At 36.1% G+C, this 22287-nt stretch overlaps 1 protein-coding gene across 1 annotated transcript in view; it reads left to right on the top strand.

The window, feature by feature from the left end:
* The window catches only part of LOC114478330 (mannosyl-oligosaccharide 1,2-alpha-mannosidase IA), a 310653-nt gene extending 288871 nt beyond the window's left edge, over positions 1-21782 (top strand). The window contains exons 6-12 of the mRNA XM_028471329.1: positions 1259-1382; positions 1520-1613; positions 3847-3962; positions 8904-9123; positions 14401-14573; positions 17391-17506; positions 20147-21782. Of these exons, the coding sequence (XP_028327130.1) occupies positions 1259-1382; positions 1520-1613; positions 3847-3962; positions 8904-9123; positions 14401-14573; positions 17391-17506; positions 20147-20291 (988 nt within the window). The 3' untranslated portion in view covers positions 20292-21782. The remainder of the gene's footprint in view (positions 1-1258; positions 1383-1519; positions 1614-3846; positions 3963-8903; positions 9124-14400; positions 14574-17390; positions 17507-20146) is intronic.
* The last annotated feature ends 505 nt before the right edge of the window (positions 21783-22287 follow it).

Genomic DNA, 22287 nt, shown 5'->3' with positions numbered 1-22287 from the left:
GATATTTATCTTCAAATGTCAACAACTGCTTCTCATTGTTGTTTTCTCTACTTAGTCATAGAAGCTTTTCGTTTTTTGTTCAGCTCACAAGTCAGCAGACTGTCCCCGTGTTTTCATTTCAGAAAAGCTGATAAAGCTCTTTTTCCCCTTACACAATAATTGTTTTGGGACTTGTCCAATCACACAAAGCATTGTGCACATCCATGACCATGTGTGCATTTGTTGGTCCCTTTTGCTCAGAGACTGGTCTGAACAGTTAAGTAAGACATGGGTTCATATCTCGCAGGCATGAAAGATTAAGTCATTGCTAATTTTTGACTTGGTCTTACGCGTTTTTGTTGAATAACTAACGAATCAGACTCTGCACCGTTGTGGCCATGTTACTAAAACTGTGTGATCTTGCGTATTTTGGTGCACAGTCATTTTGCAGACTCTCAGAAGACCAGATCCCACAAGTGTCATTTCTACACTTTGCTGTTAGACATTGGACTCTGGTCGACTCTGTCCTAAAATTGAAGGTGGAGTTCTCTAAAAATCCCAATTTCCACTGGATGCGTAATTGCTGCGCATCTGCTGCGTGACAGTAACGGAGCTGATAGGTTTCCATTCTAGTCAATGTGTCAATTTCCACTGCATGTGTATGCGGTCCATCACGGCTGCATAGCTATTCCATCAGTATGTAGCCCTCCGCAGCACATACGCAAACCGTCTATTTTTCCGGGCGCCAGAACAACAACACATTAATGCAGCAAAGATCACCCTGTGCGGGACTGGAAGTAGTGCACAGACACAGTATTTCCATTCATTTTCCAATCCTCCTGCTCCTTTTCAGAGTGGTGGGGGTCTGCTGGTGCCTATCTCCAGTTTTCTTCAGGAACTAGGCGGTAAATCATATTGAACATAAAAATATTGCACTTATATATGGTTGAATCACAATAATCTCCACAAAAACGGAAGATCTACAGGCCAGTACTGAGTCGGTTTTCTTCTACTCCTCTCCAAGAACACAATTAACTGTTTGTATGGCTTTGTGGTTCTCTTTGTATTGACTACAACTCGTGTGAATTTTGGAGCTATGTTGGCATTTTGTGTATTAGGTTGAGGCATCTAGTGGTATATAGCAGGGCTATGGTTAAGGTTAGCATTAGGGTAACGAATAACAGCATAATGTCAGCCTCATGTATAAAACTTCAAGTAAAGCCTTACCGAAACGACAAGTATACTTAGTTAATATGAATGATTTCCTTCTCTGTTGCAGTGGCACCAGTTGGAGCTGGGGATGGGCCTCAGCAGGAAGTAGCATCCTGGCTGAGTTTGGGACCCTTCACCTTGAATTTGTGCATCTGACCGAATTGTCCAACAGCCCCATCTACACAGAAAAGGTTTGACGTCCTATCTGTTCTTTATCTTTTTCACAGAACTGTAGTATTCTTTACAATGATTAAAGAACAATACCACTTGGTGACAGTTCTGGTGTATAATCACGGCTTTGCTTAAAAGAGGCATTATGTCTTTGCAGGTGATGAACATCAGGAAACTTCTGAATAAGATTGAGAAACCTCACGGCCTGTACCCAAACTTCCTCAGTCCAGTCAGCGGCAACTGGGTACAACGTAAGTCAATGTTTGCAAAGCGTCTACCTATACTGAGTGTGTTCCCAGTTTCCCAATCACAAACCAACAATACAACAACTTCTGGTTTAATTTTGTCCCTTCGACACAAACGCTTAAATTCAGCTCACGTGTCAAAACACTCTCAGGTCGTCCTTTTGTGCTGCATCTTTCTGCCTCTTTTCATTCCTAATATCAGACACATTCAGTGGCAGCGACTCCATGAGTTCTATTGCACAGGGTTATTAAAATGATAATGAATTCAATCACTTCAGGAAATTGCATCTTTCTGATTCACCTGAAAAGAAAGTGAGAAAAGTTATACGGGGACTAAAAGTGCGACAATGTGGATGTTTAGATGAGCTCATTGTTGTGGCAAAAGAAAACTTTACATGAACTCACCACCAAGAGAAAGAGTGTTTATAGCCTTCTCCATCTGTGTGAAGGTTGATAATTTATTCAGTTATTTCATTTAGTTATTGAAAGCAACCAAAATCCCCCCAAATCTGTCAATTTAAGTGTTTGTTTTTTTGTTTTTTTTCCCACACAGCAGCTTTTCAATCACTTTAATCCAAATTAGAATCAGAAATACTTTATTTATCCCAGGAGGAAATTATTTTCTTACAGAGGCTCAAGTAATATTACCAATGAAAAGAATAAACACTAAAACACGAAAGAAAGAAAGAAAGAAAGAAACGTACATAATTAAGTAAAAGATGGTTAATTAAATAAGGATTTAATACAAGTGCACACATTAAAGTAGAAAAAAAACAAGATAAAAAAATAAAATAGTCATTATACAAATGTACAAATATAATATAGATATAAACAAGAACTAAAACGCTGTCAGGTAAATCCCTTTTTGACCACAAAAGTGTATGTGAGTATATGTACACTGAGTATATACTGTCTACTACTATTTACTATAGATATGATGATGATCATTCCCACTGAAGGATACTGTACTTCCAAGTTTCCCAAGACACACAGGCTAAATATCTCTGTTAATTCTCTACCTTTGAAAGTTCTGAAAACATATAAAATGAGGAAGTGAAGACAAGAAGAGATGCTTTTGTTTTGAAAAGGTGATGTTTGATTTTTAGCTTGAAACCGGTCCCAGGATGATTTTACGTTCTGCTCGCAATGCATCATGGGGCGGTTGAGTATGACTAGTGTGCCCACCGTGCATACTTAGAAATGTCCCAATATAGTATACATCCAGGTATTTCTCACTTACTCCATATTTTCATACCATCTAACGTGAATTTTTTTTGTCAGACTTAGTATGAGTAGTGCGTTAGTATGACATTTACAACACGGACCCAGTTTGCTATAAATTTGATGATTTTTTTTTTAGTTTTAAAAGAAATAAACTGCTGTTAAAAATATTCCATATCACAACCTTTATTTTAAGATTATTATTATACAGTGTGTACATGACTTTAAACCACTGCTTAGCAGAACACTGGTGTTTAGTCCAAAAATATCTAATTTCAGTGAGTTGGTCACACAATTTCAAACATAATTTATAATTTTGATTGATACTTTGTGATTTGGTTAAATATGATTAAAAAGCATTTATGTCCCTTAATACCTTTGTATTTCAATCACATGGAATATAAAATGCATTTGTTGTCATGAGTCTGCTTATTTAGTCACTCCCTGTTCCTTGATTTTGCCTGTTCCTGTCCATGTTTTCCTGCCTGCCCAGTTTTCCTGCTCTCCATAGCTGCTCCTCATTCCCTCGTCAAGTCGGAGGAGGTTATACATACTCCCTCAGTTCAGTCAGTCTCTTGCTAGATTGTTGACCTGTGAAGAGAGACTTTCAAGCTCATTGAAATTATTGAGAGTTCCTGATTCTGAGTGCAAAGTGTGGAATCTGTGTTCCTTAATAAACAAATCCGATTGGGGCATATTTCAGTTATCCTCCTTGTTTTGTTTGGGGCCCGTTTATTCAATCTGTAGATATTTCAGTTTCTTCCTACTCCTTCCTGCGTTGCATTTGAGTTCTTTTGTACACCCGTGACATTTGTGGTGACTTAGAGAGAAGTTTGAGAATCTTGTTTCTTGACAAGACGAAACTTCCTTTTTTGTTGAGAAAAGAAGACGTGTTCAGTTGGTTTTTGATGGATTTTATGTACTGCATCGAAAACATATACAGTGCACGTGAATGTGTGTGTGTACGTTTAAAGAAGACCCTGCTAAAAAATCTGTGATTATTTCTCTCTTGTTTTAGATCATGTTTCCATCGGTGGCCTTGGGGATAGTTTCTATGAGTATCTGATCAAATCATATCTGATGTCAGACAAGAAGGACGAAGATGCAAAGAAGATGTACTACGGCGCACTGGAGGTAAGGAGATCGCTATCTTTCCATGAAAACAAAGAGGCATGTTAACTTTATCCGAGCACTAATTAAAAAAAAGAATCTGCATAAGCTAATGATCAAACATGGAGCGCTACATCGATAAAAATGGTAATTAATACTAGAATGAATGAACGATACACAAACATTACGGATTCCACCTCAAAAGTTTTTTTATTTTTTTAATGTTTTCAATATTTTTCAATTTTTGTCTGGTCATTAATGCTATTTGTCTTCATCCTCTGGTATGCAATGTATGTATGGATATAAAACCAGTCAAGTTTTCATACAAGAGCGGATTCCAGTCATCTAAAAAACAAAAAATTAATTAAAAGCACTAAGACACGTAACTCTTTAATCCCTATATTTTTTAGAAAAAGATTTAATAAAAACAATCAGATCTGCTCTGGTTCTTCCACTCTCTATTTTTTATCTCATTTTTTTCAGATTGTTTATTTTGCTCAGGCACCTCAGGACTCTACGGTTGTTCAGGCCAAGGTTTTAATCTGATCCCCTCAGCATTGCAGTGTTTCTCTAAGATCAGATCTGCTAAATGTGGACAGATAATGTTTATAAAATTCACTACGGATGACTTTGTTTGAACTTAGAGGTCACAAACAGCAGGAATGCATTACATCTGCAAGAAACATGCAGGGAACTTTAATTACAGATTGGAACTTTGATTAATAAAGATATGTTATGTTAAGTTAAAATGAAACTATAGCTTTCAGATCATTAAATAATAATAAAAAAAAATAAAAAAAATACTTGGATTTAAAAAAAAAAAAAAAAAAAAAAAAAAAATTAGTATAAAAATAGAAGAGAAAATTAAAGTTTTTTAAGAATCAGAATTGAATGAAAAGAAGAAACGCTAAAACATAGAAAAGAAAGGAAATAAATGAAGAAAAAAAAATGTACATAAATAAATGATTGTTGATTAAATAGGGATCAAATACAAGTGCACACCTGCAGGAAAATATACTACAAATGTACAAATATAATGCAGATAAATACAAGTATAGTATAGTGAGCCATCTACCAATTAAAATACTTAAAATACATTTTAAAACAAAGCAATAATTACACAAAAAGGTTAAATACATGCATTTTATAATGAATAATAATTTATTTATCACTAAACATAGTTTTCTCTTTAATTAATCTAATCTAATTTCTCCTGTTACAATAATATATTAATACAGGTTGGGCCCTAAGTTTATAGGATTTCCTTTGTTCTTTCTAAAGGTCAAACCACAGGCTGAATCACTAAATATAGCCTCTAGGACCACGGATGAAGTAGCATGTAGCATGTTTATAAGGATCATCAGAGGTGTAAAGAGTACTGATATATCCTACTCAAGTAGAAGTATTGTTACTTGATTGAAATTGTACTCAAGTACTAGTACAAGTAAGTTATACATCAAATTCTCAAGTACAAGTAAAACGTAGCTCAGTTAAATAGTACTCAAAGTAAAAGTTTCTAGTGACTTTCACCCCCCACATTTATTTTTGGTAATAAATCTCTCCACGGTTCCCTTGCATACAGTAAACATCTAATGTATAACTTAAAAAGGAAGAGATGAAATCTTGCACAATTGTAACTTAATGTATTTTCCACAAAGGAGTCTGTATAAAATAACACCAATGAATTCAATTCAAAATTATCTAGGTATAGCTACATTTATAAACTCTAAAACTGAGGAAATAACCTGCATTCAATGCTGTTTTGGTGCCGTTCTTTACGTTTAATCTGATTGGTCGGCTATGATGTGATGCATTTGATTGTTGTGTGGTCATTTTATTTTTTGTAGTTTCACAATGTCTGTTAATCATTTTAAAACCAAAGATCATAATTAACTTAGTAACGATTGGGTGTAGAAATGTATCCAATTACTTTACTTACTTTAAAACATAGTTAAGTACAGGTTAAACGACTGATTTAGAAATAAACTCAAAAAAGTACAAGTTCAATTACAATAACATGAGTACTTGTAACCCGTTACTTTTACCTCTGCAGATTGGAGGTGAAAGCACTGCACGACTCATTATCAAATCAAAGGCAGGCATATAATTTAAACACATGGTTGCATTATAAATATCTAATTAAACTCCAGCTTTCTTCCTATAGATGAATAAAATATGACCGTGATTAGGTGACACCCTTTAAAAGGTCATTTTCTGTTATTGCTTGTTGAAGCGGTTGCAAACCCTCTTTAGAATAAGAAGTTTCAGAAAACAGTCAGAGAAATACTTGATGAAATGGACCTATCCCTTAGAGAGCTACACATAGATAGATACAGATAGAAATGAATAGCTGAACCTGAAGTTTCACAAGGTCCTTTGTCTTGTGATTCTCAGACTCCGTGTGGCGTCCCTGCTTAATGTCATAGACCGACGAATTTAATTAGGCAGCGTGAGATAAGACAGAAGGGAGATATGAGACAGACGGAATGTGCTGAAGAAGTAATGAACCATTAAGAAGTCACCTCTTGAGGTGTCCTTTTGTATTCTGTTTTATAAAATATATCCTACGTTTGAATAATAAAACTCTGCTCCTTGAAAGTGGTGAAACTTTCTTTTTTAGGGAAGTAACAGGATCCCCTTATTACATGGGAGCTTATTATATCGATCAGGATCAACTGGTAGATTAACGACAGTGCTCTCGACCACATCTATAAGATAATGTTCTGACCATATGTTACTGTGGAAACAGCATGTCAGTAAATCATGTAACGATGGGCTGTCTACAAACAAGCTGGCTTTATGAACCAACCCCTGCTGTTTGGAGTTTGGTTCTGCGTTTGGTATTGATAATGTGCACATGGTTTTGAGAAATAATATTTTATTTCTGCATTTTTTAAATGTCTGTCTTGTAGGCTCTGACACTCTCTTGCTCTGTTGAACTCAAGTACACAAGTTGTGCACTGTTTTCACATGACCTCAAGGTCACTGAGCGAGTGGAGCAGAGCTAGAATGCCCTTTAGGGATGTAACGGTATCTAAATATCACAGTTTGGTATATAACAGTAGTAACATCATGGTACGATAATTATTGCGATATTGTGGGAAAGCTCACGGCTTTATAGGAAAGCACACAATCTGCAGCAATGCTAACATATCCACTAAAGGCAGGCAAACACTGCGATTTTTGACCCATTTTAAGCCGATCTTTGACTCGTGCGTCTATTTTTGGGATTGCTAAGTCTCTGCTAAGTCTCTGCTAAGTCTCTGTCGTGCATCGTGTTGTATACATAAGGTCATGAGAAGTGATGAACACCTCACGACCAGCTCCCGAGCAGCAATCGTATGGTCGTAAGGAAATCAAACATGTTTGAAATCCAGTCGCTCCTTGTGAGGGTATCGTAAACTCTCACACATGCGCAAATACCGCAGGACCGCTGTAAAATTGACAGACTGTACTGCCCACGTCTGTCCAGCCAGCTCCTGGTCCATCACATCGCCGTCTTTTCTTTTTTTGATGAGATTTGCGAGTGTCTCTTCACTTCCAGGTTCTTCTTCTTCTGTTTTAATGGCAATGCTTCAGAGGTCTTCTTCTAATTTGTATGTTGCATTTCCGGACCAGACCAGACACAAGACCAGTGTGAGAACTTGCATCGTGAGCTGCGCACATTCGGGCTCTGCAATTGAGTCGCACATTTTGAGCTTGCCTTAAGCTTTTAAAGCCCTCATTGTCAACAACAGAAAACAGTCGTAACTGTGACGTCTCTTGTTATTTCTTAAGCCCTTGAGCTGTTCTGAAGGAGTTTGGTTGTAAATGCTTCCTTTACAGTTTTTTGTTTGACACAATCCTTAAACTGACCTTGCACACCATTGGCTCAACTGCCTGTAACCTATGACGCGGACCTAAAGCATTTTGGTACTTGTAGTTTACTCTGAAAAATTCCGCTACAGCCAAGCAAAAAACTTAATTATATGCGCAACGGCGATATCGAGGCTCTTGTACTACACTTGTATTGCGATATCATCAATACTGTGACATTCCTAAAGCCCTGTGATATACGGCTAGATCATGGTTGTACCAGACACCGCTTTGCATGAAGGCGGGCCAAGCCAGAAGATAACTGTGCTTGCTTTTTTGTAAACTTTTGAACAGATAGACAGATACATGCAGAAACAGAGATAGACAGAGACACACACGCATGGGCTTCGTCTGCTTAAAGTTTAATTGTAACTGTAACTTGAATAAACCGCATTGAAATTATACGACTCTTGTCATCTGTCCTCAGAGCTGTTCAATTTAAAGATCCGGGAAGAAGATAGAAAAACACCTTACAGTTTTATTGTTTTGTTTCATGTTCCACAAGTTTAAGACAAATGATAAGTAATATTCTTTGGTAGACAAAACTTGCATTTCCAACTGATGTCCCAGTTTTTGCAGGTGTTTGACAGATGAGGCACTCAAAGATTTCCAAAGAGGCAGAACAATCAGTGATGCTGATGTTTGAAGTCACATTACAACATGAATTATTCAGGAACATTTCCAAGTACTTCTCTTTATGGACACATTAATGAAGTTGAAGAATAGCAGATCAATGCTGGTCTAGACTGGTCTTGACGGAAAATCCAGAGTCTGACCAATACGAGAACAAGACCTTCAAAAGGTGGTTTTGAGTTCTACCACTCTGGATCACAGCTAAATCTATAAATAATTTAGTAGGAATTATGTTAAAGCAAACAAAAGGTACTGCAGAACTTTGCCAAGGGTGGGCCAAAGCAGGCTAGTGGTGGGAATTCCGGCAGTGTTACTCATTTTTACCCAGTGGACATTTGTGTATAATTGATAGTTTGTGTGCACTGCCAATGCTGCTGTTTGGCTGAAGAACATCTCACAGTGTTCAACTATTGTTTAATCTGTGCTTTTTCTATCTTTTAATTGGGTTTGTTTCTTTGTGCGTTTGTGTTGGTGCAGGCGATCGAAGCTAACCTGGTGCAGAAATCACCTGGTGGCCTCACTTACATGGCCGAGTGGAGGGGAGGGATCCTGGACCATAAGATGGGTCACCTGGCCTGTTTCTCTGGGGGAATGATCGGCATCGGGGCAGACGATGGAGCACCAGAGAAAAGGCAGCACTACCTGGATCTGGCAGCAGAAATCACACACACATGTCACGAGAGCTACACTCGCTCAGGTTGGTGGAAATGTCAGTGGTGGTACTTAGAGGGTGCTGACACTTTTTGCTTTTGAAGATTAGTCAGGATTTAGATTTTTAAGGATTTATGTCTACAGTGTCAACCTAAAAGAGTCTTCTGGGCTGTCTATTATGTGCATTTTAAAGCTAACCTTATCAAAGTTTCTGGTTTTTAAAGATGTGATTGTGTTTTTACATCACTTTGAAACATAGTCAATAAGAAAGTATCAGATCATCATACATATTCAAATACAAGATACAAAAATAACCTATGTTGTGTTTTCTTTAATCCATAATTCTAACTTAATCCATGAATTACAAGTATTGTGAAATTTTTCCACCTTCTTTTATATTTAATCCCCCACCACTCATGTTTTAAACAGTGCACCAATGCACAGTATCTTAAGTATCTTTTCCAGGTATAATCTACACTCCTGTGGTATTTTTGTCAACTAAAAATACTCATCATAGATTTCGTCAAGGACATTTTCTAACGTACAATAACAAGACAATTTTCTTTTTAAAGAAAACAACATGTTAACAAAAACTAAATAAAAATATATGCATAGCCTCATCTATGAAACTCTAATTTTTACACATTGATCACATTAAATCTCTGTGTGTTTACAAACATTAAAATAATCCTATATCAGGTTTATCAATAGTAATTGAATCTTGGGAAAAAAAAAAAAAAAAAAAAACTTGTGCTACTACTCTTTGAAGCTATTTGATAAAGTTTGGGCCCATCTAACTACATACTGCTAACTATACAGTTATTAGTGAGGATGTAGGCAAAATGCTATTGCTAGGCTAATGTTAATGCTAGATTAATGGTGTAGCTAGACGAATGCTAATGCTAGGCCAATGTTAATGCTAGGTTAATGTCAATACTAGATTAATGATAATGCTATTGTTAGGCTAATGCTAATGCTAGGTTAATGTTATTGATAGGCTACTGTTAAGCTAATGCTAGGTTAATGCTAATATTAGGCTAATGCTATTGCATTAGAGCTAATGCTCTTGCATTAGTGCTAATGCTAGGTTAATGCTAGGCTAATGTTATTGGTAGGCTGATGCTAATGTTAAACTAATACTAATGCTAGATTGATGCTGTAGCTAGACAAATGCTAATGCTAGGCCAATGTTAATGCTCGGTTAGTGTTAATGCTAGGTTAATGCTAATGTTTGGCTAATGCTAATGCTAGATTAATGCTGTAGCTCGTCGAATGCTAATGCTAGGCCAATGTTAATGCTATGTTAATGTTAATGCTAGATTAATGCTAATGATATTGTTAGGCTAATGCTAGGTTAATGTTATTGATAGGCTACTGCTAAGCTAATGCTAAGTTATTGCTAATAATAGGCTAATGCTAGGTTCATGCTCGGCTAATGGTATTGGTAGTCTAATGCTAATACTAGATTAATGCTAATGCTAGGCTATTGTTATTGGTAGCCTAATGGTAGTACTAGATTAATGCTAATGTTAGGCTAATGATAATGTTAGGCTAATATTATAGCTAGGATAGTGCTTTTGTTAGGCTAATGCTATTGCTGGGTTAATGCTAATGTTAGGTTTATGTTAGGTGATGTTAAAGGTAGCTAATGCTATTGTAATGCTAGGTTGACGTTAATGCTAGGTAACATCAAGCTAATGTTTTGTAATTCTAGCTAATGCTAATGCTGAGGTAATGCAGTGCAACATGGGCAATCACCTGCATCCTCACTTACATTTTCTTCAGGAAATGCAAATATTCTAGTTATCGTAGCTTTGTCTTTTGCATGTCAGAAAACAAAAGAGTGGATTATGAGTTTTCAAGCAGCACAAGCATGAAGACTTTGTACATTCTCCCTGTGATGTTTTAATTATGTCTGTGACCAAAAACAGCCCAAGCTGGACACTTATTTTCTGTATCAGCAGGTAAAACAAGGCCTAAAAAGCCTATTTTTGCTTATGTGAGAGAAAATGTACCTTCCCCCCTTTCTCACGCTGACAGCTAATCTAAGAGCTGCTAAGCACCATCCAGTCCCTGCAAATGAGTGAAGAGGAACCTGGCAGAGGAACTGTAGAAAATAAAAGTTATCAGCGTCTTCAAGATCAAAAGCATTCAGGGAACCTGCTCTGTGAGTCACATTAGTCGACTGGTGCGGGGAAGGACGAATCCTCTCAGCCCACCCAACGTTGAATAGGGAAAAAAAAAACAAGGATGAAATTAGGGAAGAACATTATTGTCTAGGCCCAGGCACATGCCAGGAAGGGGATCAAAGTAGGGTCTATATCTAAAACACAGGCATACAGTTAACTCTCATTGACTTCTCCTTTAATAACGGATAAAAGTTTGGTTTCCGATCATTGCCGTGCACTCATGAGCCGACAGTAATTGTGTTTCTTTCCAGCTCAGCCTTTTCTCTTTATTTAAAACTCAGTGAATATCAGTATTAAACACACTTAAAGAGTTCTGCCTACAGCAGTGAAGCATTAGAAAATAGCCAGTTTTAATCCTTAGCAGCTTTTTATTGGACCTGTCGTCTTTCTGTTGAAGTGAATCCACTGATAAAGCTTCTCTTTTTGAACCAGGGCAAAATTAAAACGCCTCAGGTACTTTTCATTTACTGCCTCCCATTTCTAGACTCAATTTTCTTTCTCCAAAATCCACTATGACCTCTCTTAACACAGTCTTTATATTTATATTCAACCCTAACACAGTTAACTCACTGGTTTACCCATGTGGCTCCCTGTTCATGTAATGCAGGGGTCTCAAACTCATTTTAGTTCAGGGGCCAAATACAGACCAGTTTAAACAAAGAGCAATTTCATAATTAATGTGCATTTCCAGGTATAAATTACATATAAAGTATATGAGACCGACAACATTCAAACTTAAATTAACTTACATTTCCTTGATTTTATCAACAATTGTTGTTTAATTATTTGAATAAGTTGCAGGATTTGAAAAAAAATGGAGGTATTTCATCAATTTGAGAACAAAAAAAATTACTTCCATCATGTGATATAAGCCTGGGAAATTTGTAAATTTGTATCCATGTGTATTTGGATGGGCTGAGAAATCTACAACTGAAATATCGGCCAGATTTGGCCCCTGGGCCTTGAGTTTGACTCATGTGATATACAGTAAAGTAAACAATTGTCAACTAAAAAAGAATGTTGCTTCAAGATTGGAAAACTATCTCCCACCAATCCGTCACCATTTCCATACAATGTCTCCAAGCCTTTCGAAACAATTCTTTATATAAACATTTTCACTAACCTTGTAAGTTGTGCTTCTTAATGTTGAATCAATACAGTTTTCATGCATATGGTTGAGAGAAAATCTTGCTTTTGATTTTTTTGGTTTTTTTTGTCCATATGATAACACGTTTTTATTCTTCCTGCCCTGATTTATGGCCTGTGCCGCTGGTTTGACAAAGCACTATATTTTCTTTGAAATTGAAACCACTGACTTCTTTGATATCTTCCTTTTCTCCTGGCAATGCTCACTTACACACTGTAACGATGGCGCTGACGGGGAAGCCCTGCTGTTCGTCAAAGCTACTTCTCATTTGATGATTTTTTCTGTCCCAGCCGCTCACAACCCCTCAGTGACCTCAAAGATGTTTTATCACCTAATTGTAGTTCTAACACTTTGTGGATGAACTACACACACAGATTTTATTTATCTTTGTGGATAAAATCTAAGATCAAGTTTAAAATTCCAAAGCTAACAAAATATTTTATGATCTATGATATAAGATGCTCCAGTCTGGACCTTGACAAGAACGGAAGGGAATTGTTTTGAATAATAGTCTGGATGTTCATAAAACCAATGATAAGAAGATAAAAGTCCCACAAACCATCTGGACAGCTAAGGAGAACTTGTTCATATAGAATGGAATAGAATAGAATAAACCTTATGCAATTAAAAGAAGAGCAGACATAGGATAATAGTGCAAAAACATTTGTGCCACAAGTAACATTGAATTGATGAGTTTACTCTGATTATGTGTTATTATAATAACCATGTTGAGTCATTACTGCTCCCTATTGAGGTAGTTTTATCTGAATGAGAAAGCTGCTCAACCACATTGATGACATTTTGTGAAACTACATGTACTGGTATGTTATCCAGAAGTTGTCTTTATCCATTACTGATGCTCGTGTGACCCAAAGGGACATGATTTTAAATTCAATTCAACTTTATAAGTCATCTCAATGCGCTTATTAAAATATAAAATTCATAATAAGACAGAAACTGAACAAGATCCACATGGAAAAGCATTTAGCGACAGTGGGAAGAAACAACTCTGGTTCTAACAGGAAGAAATCTCTGTTAGAACCAGGTTCAGAGGTGGCAGCCATCTGCGTCGACAGAAGGACCAACAGAACAGGATAGAGAGGTAGAACATCAGAGTGTCCCAGACTAGTTGAGATGTGAACCACAGATCAGGAACTGCCATCATCAGCTTCACGACACCTGAAATAGAGAAGAGCGAGGAGAAGGCACTGACTGCAGAAAAACATGATACATTATTATCAAGTCAACCTGCCTTGGCCTTGGGCTTCACTCCCAGTGGCCTAGTCAGCACTTATTATAAAGGTGATGAATCTCTTCCCGTTTATTGGTAAGTTAACAGCGACTCCAAGGTCTGTAAATGCGACCATTCATTCACAGATGAGCCCATGTCCGGTTCGGTGATGTTATGATTCAGTCCTGTTTATGCGGACTGTAAATCATAACCAGATACATTACAATTTTAATGTTGTATTCACGGATTAAAAGTTGTGCCAAAACAATGGCGGATGTTGATATTATGGTTCCCACAAAAACACTTGTTCAGGGACAAAATCATGGGGAACATTATATGTCATCAATTGAATCACTGTCGTTCTTGTCTAGTGAAAAAACACAATAAATCACGGTAAAAATGAAGTAAAAATGCTTTTTTTTTTTTGGTCTCATCGTTGCATTCTTCCATGGGACTCCAAATCCCACAATGCAATGCACAACATTTTTCTAAAGTTCAAGTCGTATGACAATTTGACAACAAACTTTATGTAATTGGTGAAATCAATAGCAAACTTTCGAGTTGTTTGTGACTGAATCCCTATCAGAGGTTTGACTAAAACAACTTCTGGATGACATAGGTGTACATTTTAACGTGGATAATCACCTTTAATAACAATAGGAACATAAATTATATATTATTGGAGGATTAGTTCAAAATATTTCTTTGTATGTTGGTTAAAAATTGTGACAACTTGTCTTTTTTCCGTCTCCGCAGCCACTAAATTGGGACCTGAAGCCTTCAGATTTGATGGTGGAGCTGAAGCTACGGCCACCAGACTGAGTGACCGCTACTACATCTTAAGACCAGAAGTCATCGAGAGCTACATGTACATGTGGAGACTGACCCACGACCCCAAGTACAGAGAGTGGGGCTGGGAGGCCGTGGAGGTGAGTCCATCATCAGTTCATACAAACTGTATACAGTACCCTGATCCAGGTGCACATATGTCCTGGATTTTCATTGTTAGGAATATTTTCTCTTTGTTTCCATCAAAGTCACGACATAAGGCCTCCCAAAAAGCACTTTTCATTTTTGAGATGTGCAAATATATCCCAAAAATAAATTCAATCATACCTAGAGGGAAATGTTAGCAGTTGTTAAATATGTTTTAGCATTACTCACTTCTTTTCATTCCTTTATTTGATAAGAAGGTAAAAGGTACAAGCACGTCATTCTCACATCTAACTCTCGGTTGCCTGGCAACAATCATTGGATCTGTCAAACCTTCTGTGTTTGTACTTTGTCTTGTAACCGTGGAAACGTATAACTTCGTTTGGCTTTAACTAGATGTACAATGAGTTTTTTTTTTTAAACTGTGCCGTTTTATAATGGAAATGAGCAAACATACTCATGTAAGGAGTGGGTAGACGTCCTTTATTATAGGAGAAGGACATTTAGTTTAGCTGCCACATCATCCACGCTCTGCTTTTATGCAAAGGTCTTTTGACTTCCTTGGGGGCAATTAATATATGTTATATATATATATACTGTATTATTATTATTACTAGTATTATTGTGGACTTGTGTGTAGGATTTTTAAATCCAGAACCACACTGACACTTCATTATTGGCTTATTAAAACTCCTGCTGAAAACTCATTTTTTAATAAATAAAGCTGTTTTCATTTGCATCAAGTAACTATAGCGATGATGTGGTGTAAAGCAGAGATTGGCAACCTTTATCACATTGGATGCCACAAAAATTAGATTTTTCCTAATCTGAGGGCCACATTATCAACATTCATGTCAGAATTTAGAATAATGTACAATATGAGCAATAATGCAGGAAAGAAAAAAGGGTTTGTGTGTTTTTGTCATTTTGTATATTTTTGCTATTGTTTTGTGTATTTTTCTGTCATTTTGTATGTTTTTGTTGTCCTATATTTTTGATGTTTAGTATGTTTTTTTTGTTATCATCTTGTATAATTTTGTCTTGATTTGTATATGCTTGTCATTTTGTATATTTTTGCTATGGTTTTATATTTTTTCTGTCATTTTGTGTGTTTTTATGGTTTTACTTTTTGATGTTTTGTGTGTGTGTGTGTTTTTTTTTTGTGTCATTTTGTAGCGTTTTGTGTATTTATCTGTCATTTTGTGTGTTTTTAGAGTCAATTTGTGCATTTACTTTTGGGGTCGCACAAAATCATACCAAGTGCCTCGTGTGGTCCAGTTTCACATGCCTGGTGGGCTTTAGAGCGAGGGTGGACCATGCTCTACCATTGACATAGAAACCACGGTCCAGAGTTTCATTTTGTGCCCTGCCCCTGTCCTGAATTCTCATTTCATAAATTGAACTCACCCACTGTGTCAGAGGCTTTTTACGTCTCCAATTACCCTCAAACCACTTCCTTGATATTTTTGTTGCACTATAATACCATGTGAATCAAACATTCTACATGCGGGAGTTAAAGGTTGTGCACAGATTACAATTATTAATGTTCCAATGAATGATACAGTATTAGTAGTGGTAGTAGCCTCGTGTAGAGGATCGCTGTAATAGATGTACTATTTATTCAGTGATGCCTCCAATTATCAGACTCAAAGGTTAAAGGTCATTACTTCTTTTCATGCACATCATGTGTAACATCTCATTATGTTTTTTTTGTTAATTAGAACTTAAGGGCCAGCCATTGGTAACAGGGTTAGTAATGAGCTAACATGCTAGGTTCGCTCAACCATTAGCACAGTTTTAGAATTAATGCCTGTAATTATCAGAATCAAAGGTTAAAGGTCAGGGATGGGTAACTGTATCACAGTGGGGGCCACAAAATGTGATTGTATCTGATCTTGGGGCCACATTATCAACATTTATGTCAGCATGTAAAATAATGACCAATCTGAGTATTAATACAGGGGGAAAATGGGTTTTGCCTTTTTTTTTTCTTTGTGGTTTTGTCAGTTTTTAGTCATTTTGTGTTTTTGGAGCCATGTGTGTTTTTATTTTTTGTATTCTTAGTGTAATTTTATGTATATTTCTTTCATTTTCTGCATTTTTGTTGTCGATGTGTTTGTTTTTGGGGTCACTATCTGTGTTTTTGTTCTTGTTTTGTATATTTTCCTGTCTTTTTGTGCAATTTTGTTGAAAGTTTGGAGTTATTCTGTAATGTGCTGGTTGTTTTTTTGTATTCTTGGTGTAATTTTGTATATTTTTCTGTCATTTCCTGCATTTCTGTTGTTGATTTGTGTGTTTTTGGGATCTCATTCTGTATTTTTTTTTTGTGTGTGTAATTTTGTGAACAGTTTGTGTGTCTTTGGAGCTAATCTGTTTAACGTGTTGTTTATTTGTGTTTTATAGTCATTTTGTGTATTTGTTTTTATTTTTGTGTACTTTTGTGTGCATTTTTCTGTCGATTTGTGTGTTTTTGGAGTTATTTTGTGCATTATTTTAAATTCTATAGTCCTTTCGACTTCTTGAATTACTGTTTTTGGGGATTTGTTTTGGGAGCTGCAAAAAATTAGGCCGAGGTCCACATTTGGCCCCCGGGCCACCAGTTGCCCATGTCTGTTATTATAGGTCATTACTTTTTGACATGCGTCATGTGTAACATCTCATGATGTTTAAGTAGAACCTATGGGGCGAGCCCTTTGTAGCAGGGTTAGCAAAAAGCTAATATGCTAGGCTAGCTCAACCACTTACCATTAGCGCATGTTATACGTGGTTTGTTCAGCTGTTCATATGTTTGTTCTTTTTCTACCTGTCGTCAGGCTTTGGAGCAACATTGCAAAGTGGAATCTGGCTTTTCAGGGATAAGAGATGTTTACACCACGATGGTCAGCCACGACAACATGCAGCAGAGCTTCTTCCTCTCAGAGACGCTGAAGTAAGATCATTTTTTTTTTATTAAGTTTCCTAAAAAATATCTTTCTCAGCTCTGAAACATAAAAAAAAAACATTATGAGTAACCTGTATTTTTATTTTTATCTTGTAACTTTTCCCCCCTATTAAAACATTTAAAAATGTTCTTCTAATTTATTTGATTCAAAGGGAAAATCTTTTACCAATGCTTTACTAAAATAACATTCAGATATACTGTATTCCTCTGTGAATATTAAAAATAGCTGATCTTTGAACAAAGATTTGTTAATTGGCCTGAATGATTTGATTTACAACATTTAGCTTAATGTCTTTTACCCAGCCTTTGTGAGAGTTCAATATGTATCCAGACCCGTATTGTTGTAAAGAAAATTGTAATAAAACCCAAAATGTAATAACTGGTTCATAATGTAACAAAAGTGCTGAGCAAAAGGTGAAAAGTTTTTACGTTTTGAGCTTAGCATCTTGTTACAATATTGACCAGTTGTAACGTTTTGGGTTTTATTACATTTTTCTTTGTAACATTTTGGGTCATTGTTACATATCAGGCTCTAACACGCCTTGTTCAAACTGTAAAATGTGAATAAATAACTTTGATTTATTTTAGAAGACAAACTACATTCCTATCCATTAAATGACTGATGAATTCAACATATTTCAAATGAAATTGCATAGAAAAGTGTAGATAAAAATCAATAACCAGGTTAGCGTATTTAAGTTTTAACTATTGTTTTCTCTGTACTTTCCTATTATAATAACTTGTCCCCCAATTTTAGTGAGATTTTACCGACCCAGAACACTAAAGACAAATGGCAAAATTAAATTGAATGTTTCCCATTCAAATCTATTGGAACAGTGAACACAGCACCCCCTGCTGTTAGTCATTATAATGCAGTTTACTGTATTTATGATTCTGACTCCGAGGGGTTCAGCTTCTCTATCCTCTCTTGCTTTTTACTTGAGAAATGCAGTTCTTCTAAAGCAGTGATTCTCAACTGGTGGGTCGGGACCTAAAAGTGGGTTGTGGATGTGTACTCGGTGGCTCGCGAACAGCTGGTCAAAATTAAATAAATGCTTAATGTCTGTCATGTTGTATTTTATTTTGAAAGAAACTTTTCTTTTGATAGGCATGCTGTGAAATGCATGATACACAGGAAAATATGTAGATTTATGTTGGAAAAAATATTATATATTTGTTTTCAACAGCTATTTTTGAAAAACAATGTTTTGTTGGTAAAAAAAAAAAGTGGAAAGTGGGTCGCGATTTAATGTCTGTGGCAAAATGTGGGTCCCAGGGTGGGACCAGTTGAGAACCACTGTTCTAAAGCACATGTGTCAAACTCAAGGCCCGGGGGCCAAATCCGGCCCTTCAGAGTATCTGATTCAACCCGCAGGAGAAAGTAAAAAACAACAGAGAAAACATGAATCATTGTGTCTGATTCCTCATAATTCAGTTATAAATTGTTGTTGAAAGAACTCAATGTTTTTCTTTCAAAATGCTGCAATTTTTCCTGAAATGATATCCCTAAGTTAAATAAAAATTGGAGCGTCTCTCACCTATTGATGACACATTCTTGATGCCTTTTATACTTTGTCTGATTTAAGTACAAACTTGGTCACATTAATGTTGAACTTGTTTGTTTTCCTGCTAAAAACCTGCGTCTCATCGTGTGTTGCTACAGTCAGAAGTTAAAGTAATGGATTACAAGTACTCACGTTACTGTAATTGAGTTGCTTTTATGGGTACTTGTACTTTTTTTTTGAGTATATTTCTAAATCAGTCATTTTTACTTGTACTTAAGTATGTTTTAAAATAAGTTAAGTAATTAGTTGCATTTCTACACCCAACCGTTACTGAGTAAAATCTATTTATTTTTTATTTTTTTGTTTTAAAATGATTGACGGACATTGTGATTCTACAAAAAATGAAATTTTGTTTTATTCCGTTATTACCCACATGGCACATTTGGCACTGTTTTAGACTTCATATTTCTGAGATTCCCTGAATGAAAAGTGTGTTACAAATAAAATGTATTATTATTTATTATTATTATAATGTAGCTATACTTAGAGCCTGAGAATTTTCTTTATTTTGAATTTAATTTATTGGTGTTATTTTATTTGTTTTTTTAAATTGTACATTTTGACAAACCTTTTATTTTACACAGATGCCTTAGTGGGAAAATAAATTAAGTTAAAATTGTGCCAGATTTGGTCTCTTCCTTTTTTATGTTTATATATGATATATTTACTGTATGCAAGGGAACCGTGGTATGATTTATTACCAACAATAAACATGGGGGGTGGTAGTAACTGTAACTTTTACTTTGAATACTATTTAATTGAGCTACTTTTAACTTGTACTTGAGTGTATGCGTGACTTACTTATACTTGAGTATAATTTCAATCAAGCAGTACTTCTACTTGTAGGATATATCAGGACTCTTTACACTTTTGGCTACAGATTCAAGATTGTTATTTGTCACATGCTCATACAAATGTGCCGTGAAATGTAAAAGACTGTCCCGCAAGGCCATGCAGCAACAACAGATTTAGTAATACGCTTAAATGCAGAAAAATAGAACACAATTACATACAGTTTCTGTTCAATGATTAATTCCCACCTAACGTTGCTTTTCCACCTCAGGTATCTGTACCTGTTGTTCTCAGACGACGACCTTCTTTCTCTGGAGGACTGGGTTTTTAACACCGAAGCCCACCCGCTGCCCATCATCCGTAAGAACTGCCTGCAGGACCAAGGATCACCACAGGATAACACGGCGTCAGAATAACAGTGAACACCTCGGTGGACACGTGCGCGCCCACAGCCCAGTGGAAGGATGGGATCAGGCACTTCAGCGCAGAACCAGAATGGTTTTTCAGGGGTGTCTTAGACGAACTCACAATTCCTTTTCCAGCAAAAAGGATGTTGTCATTTTACGCTGTGATTGTAAATCTTTTGGCCAGGGTTGCCGTCAGCTGGCTCCTCTTTTCTTTTTCTTTTTTTGTGGACAATCAAGGCAAACATGAAGAGCACCTTCTTTCTTTCCTTCTTTCCTCTGTGAGGAAACCAGTATAATCCTGGAGACCCAAATGTCAGGGTGGGAAGGTCGAACTTTTACGTAAAAACACATAGAAAACCACTTTAATTTTTTGCTTCTTGTTTTCGTTGTTGTGAATGATTTCCTTTGATCTCCTCTGTGCGTATACCCTCTCTGACCAAAGCTTTCTTTGCATTTGTATTTCCCTTTGTTTGTTTTGTTTGATGATGTGATTTGATGGTAGGTTTTAATTTTTATCATTGACTGATGTACAGAGAAACTTGAAATGTGACTTTTGCAATTACACCTCTTAACTAATATTGATGTCAAGTTTTTAATGAAACAAGTTTGAATTGTTTAGGTTTTTCTTTCCGATTTGGAGGGAAAAAGGAAAAAAAATATATATATATATTATGCATCCAGGGAACATTAAACTACGGAAGAGGATTAGGGTCAATTTTGATGGAGGAAATGATTTTGGCAAAATTAAGAACAAAATTGAAATGTCAAGAATAAAATAAATATCGTGATAAAAGTTTTGTCACATCTACACAGCCTTGTCCAAACTGTAAAATGTGAATAAATAATCTTGACTTAATACACAAGACAAACTACATTCCCATCCATTAAATCTGGGGTTCTCAACCTTGGAGTGAGGACCCCATTGGGTAACGCAAGACACTGGTAGGGGGTTGCCAGATGCCTTCAAGAAACTAAGAATATTTTTTTTTATAATTTGAGCCCATTTTTGTTTGTTTTTACCCTTTTTCTGAAACTACACCAAACACGTCATATTTTAACCTCATTTTATCACTTTTTCTTGCCTTATTTTGGCTCCTTTTAATGAAATTTTGCTATAAAATTGAAAATACGAGAATGAAATCAAATACATATTGTGATAAAAGTTGGAGGTTTGCTAATAAAGTCAAATCTACGGAAGCGGACTAGGGCCAATTCACCATAAACAACAGTCTCCATCAAAACTGGCCCTAATCTGTTTCCGTACAGTTTTTGGCAATATATCTTCAAAGTCCTTAAAGAGATTACAATGCTGTGTTTATGAGCTAAAAAAGAAATAATCTCTTTGTTATTAAACCCAACTAAGAAGTATAGTTTATTGTACGTGTCAAGATCAAGGCCCGGGTGCCAAATCCGGCCCTACAGAGCATCAAATTCAGCCCATAGAAGACAGTAAAATTATAAAGAAAACAAGAATTATTGTGTAAATGACCAAATAATTCGGTTGTAGATATCTCAAATTCACAAATTCAATGAAACTCCACAATAGTTTTAGGGGTTTAAAGTTTTCCCATGCTTATGTCACATGAATGCAGTCATTTTGATTGCAAATTATGGAAAGAAATCTCTTTTTTTTTTAGATCCTGCAATTTCTCACAAATAACTCCACAAAATTCCACAAAAATTGGTTACAAATTAAAGAATTTTTGAAGTGAAAATTCTGCAGGAACAATAATGTTTAAATTGCTCTTGTTTTACACCCACCTAAAATCTGTGGCCCACTTGAGATTAATTGATACACGGCACTTTGTAGACGGCCATGATCTGCGTTCTGTTGTTGTATACCGTGAATTGGCCCTCGTCAGCTCCCGTAGATTTGACTTCATTACCAAACTTTCATAACGATATTGTATTTTGAGTTCACTTTCAAAATGTCAACTTTAATTTTGTCCATCAACTTTACCGTAATCTATAGCAGTGGTTCCCAAACAGGGGTACAGAAGCACAT

Source organism: Gouania willdenowi, chromosome 16 (genome assembly GCF_900634775.1).
Source record: "Gouania willdenowi chromosome 16, fGouWil2.1, whole genome shotgun sequence".
NCBI classification, from domain to species: domain Eukaryota; kingdom Metazoa; phylum Chordata; class Actinopteri; order Blenniiformes; family Gobiesocidae; genus Gouania; species Gouania willdenowi.
Note: the sequence above shows the minus strand (reverse complement) of the source record. Positions and strands in the feature narration are given on the sequence as shown.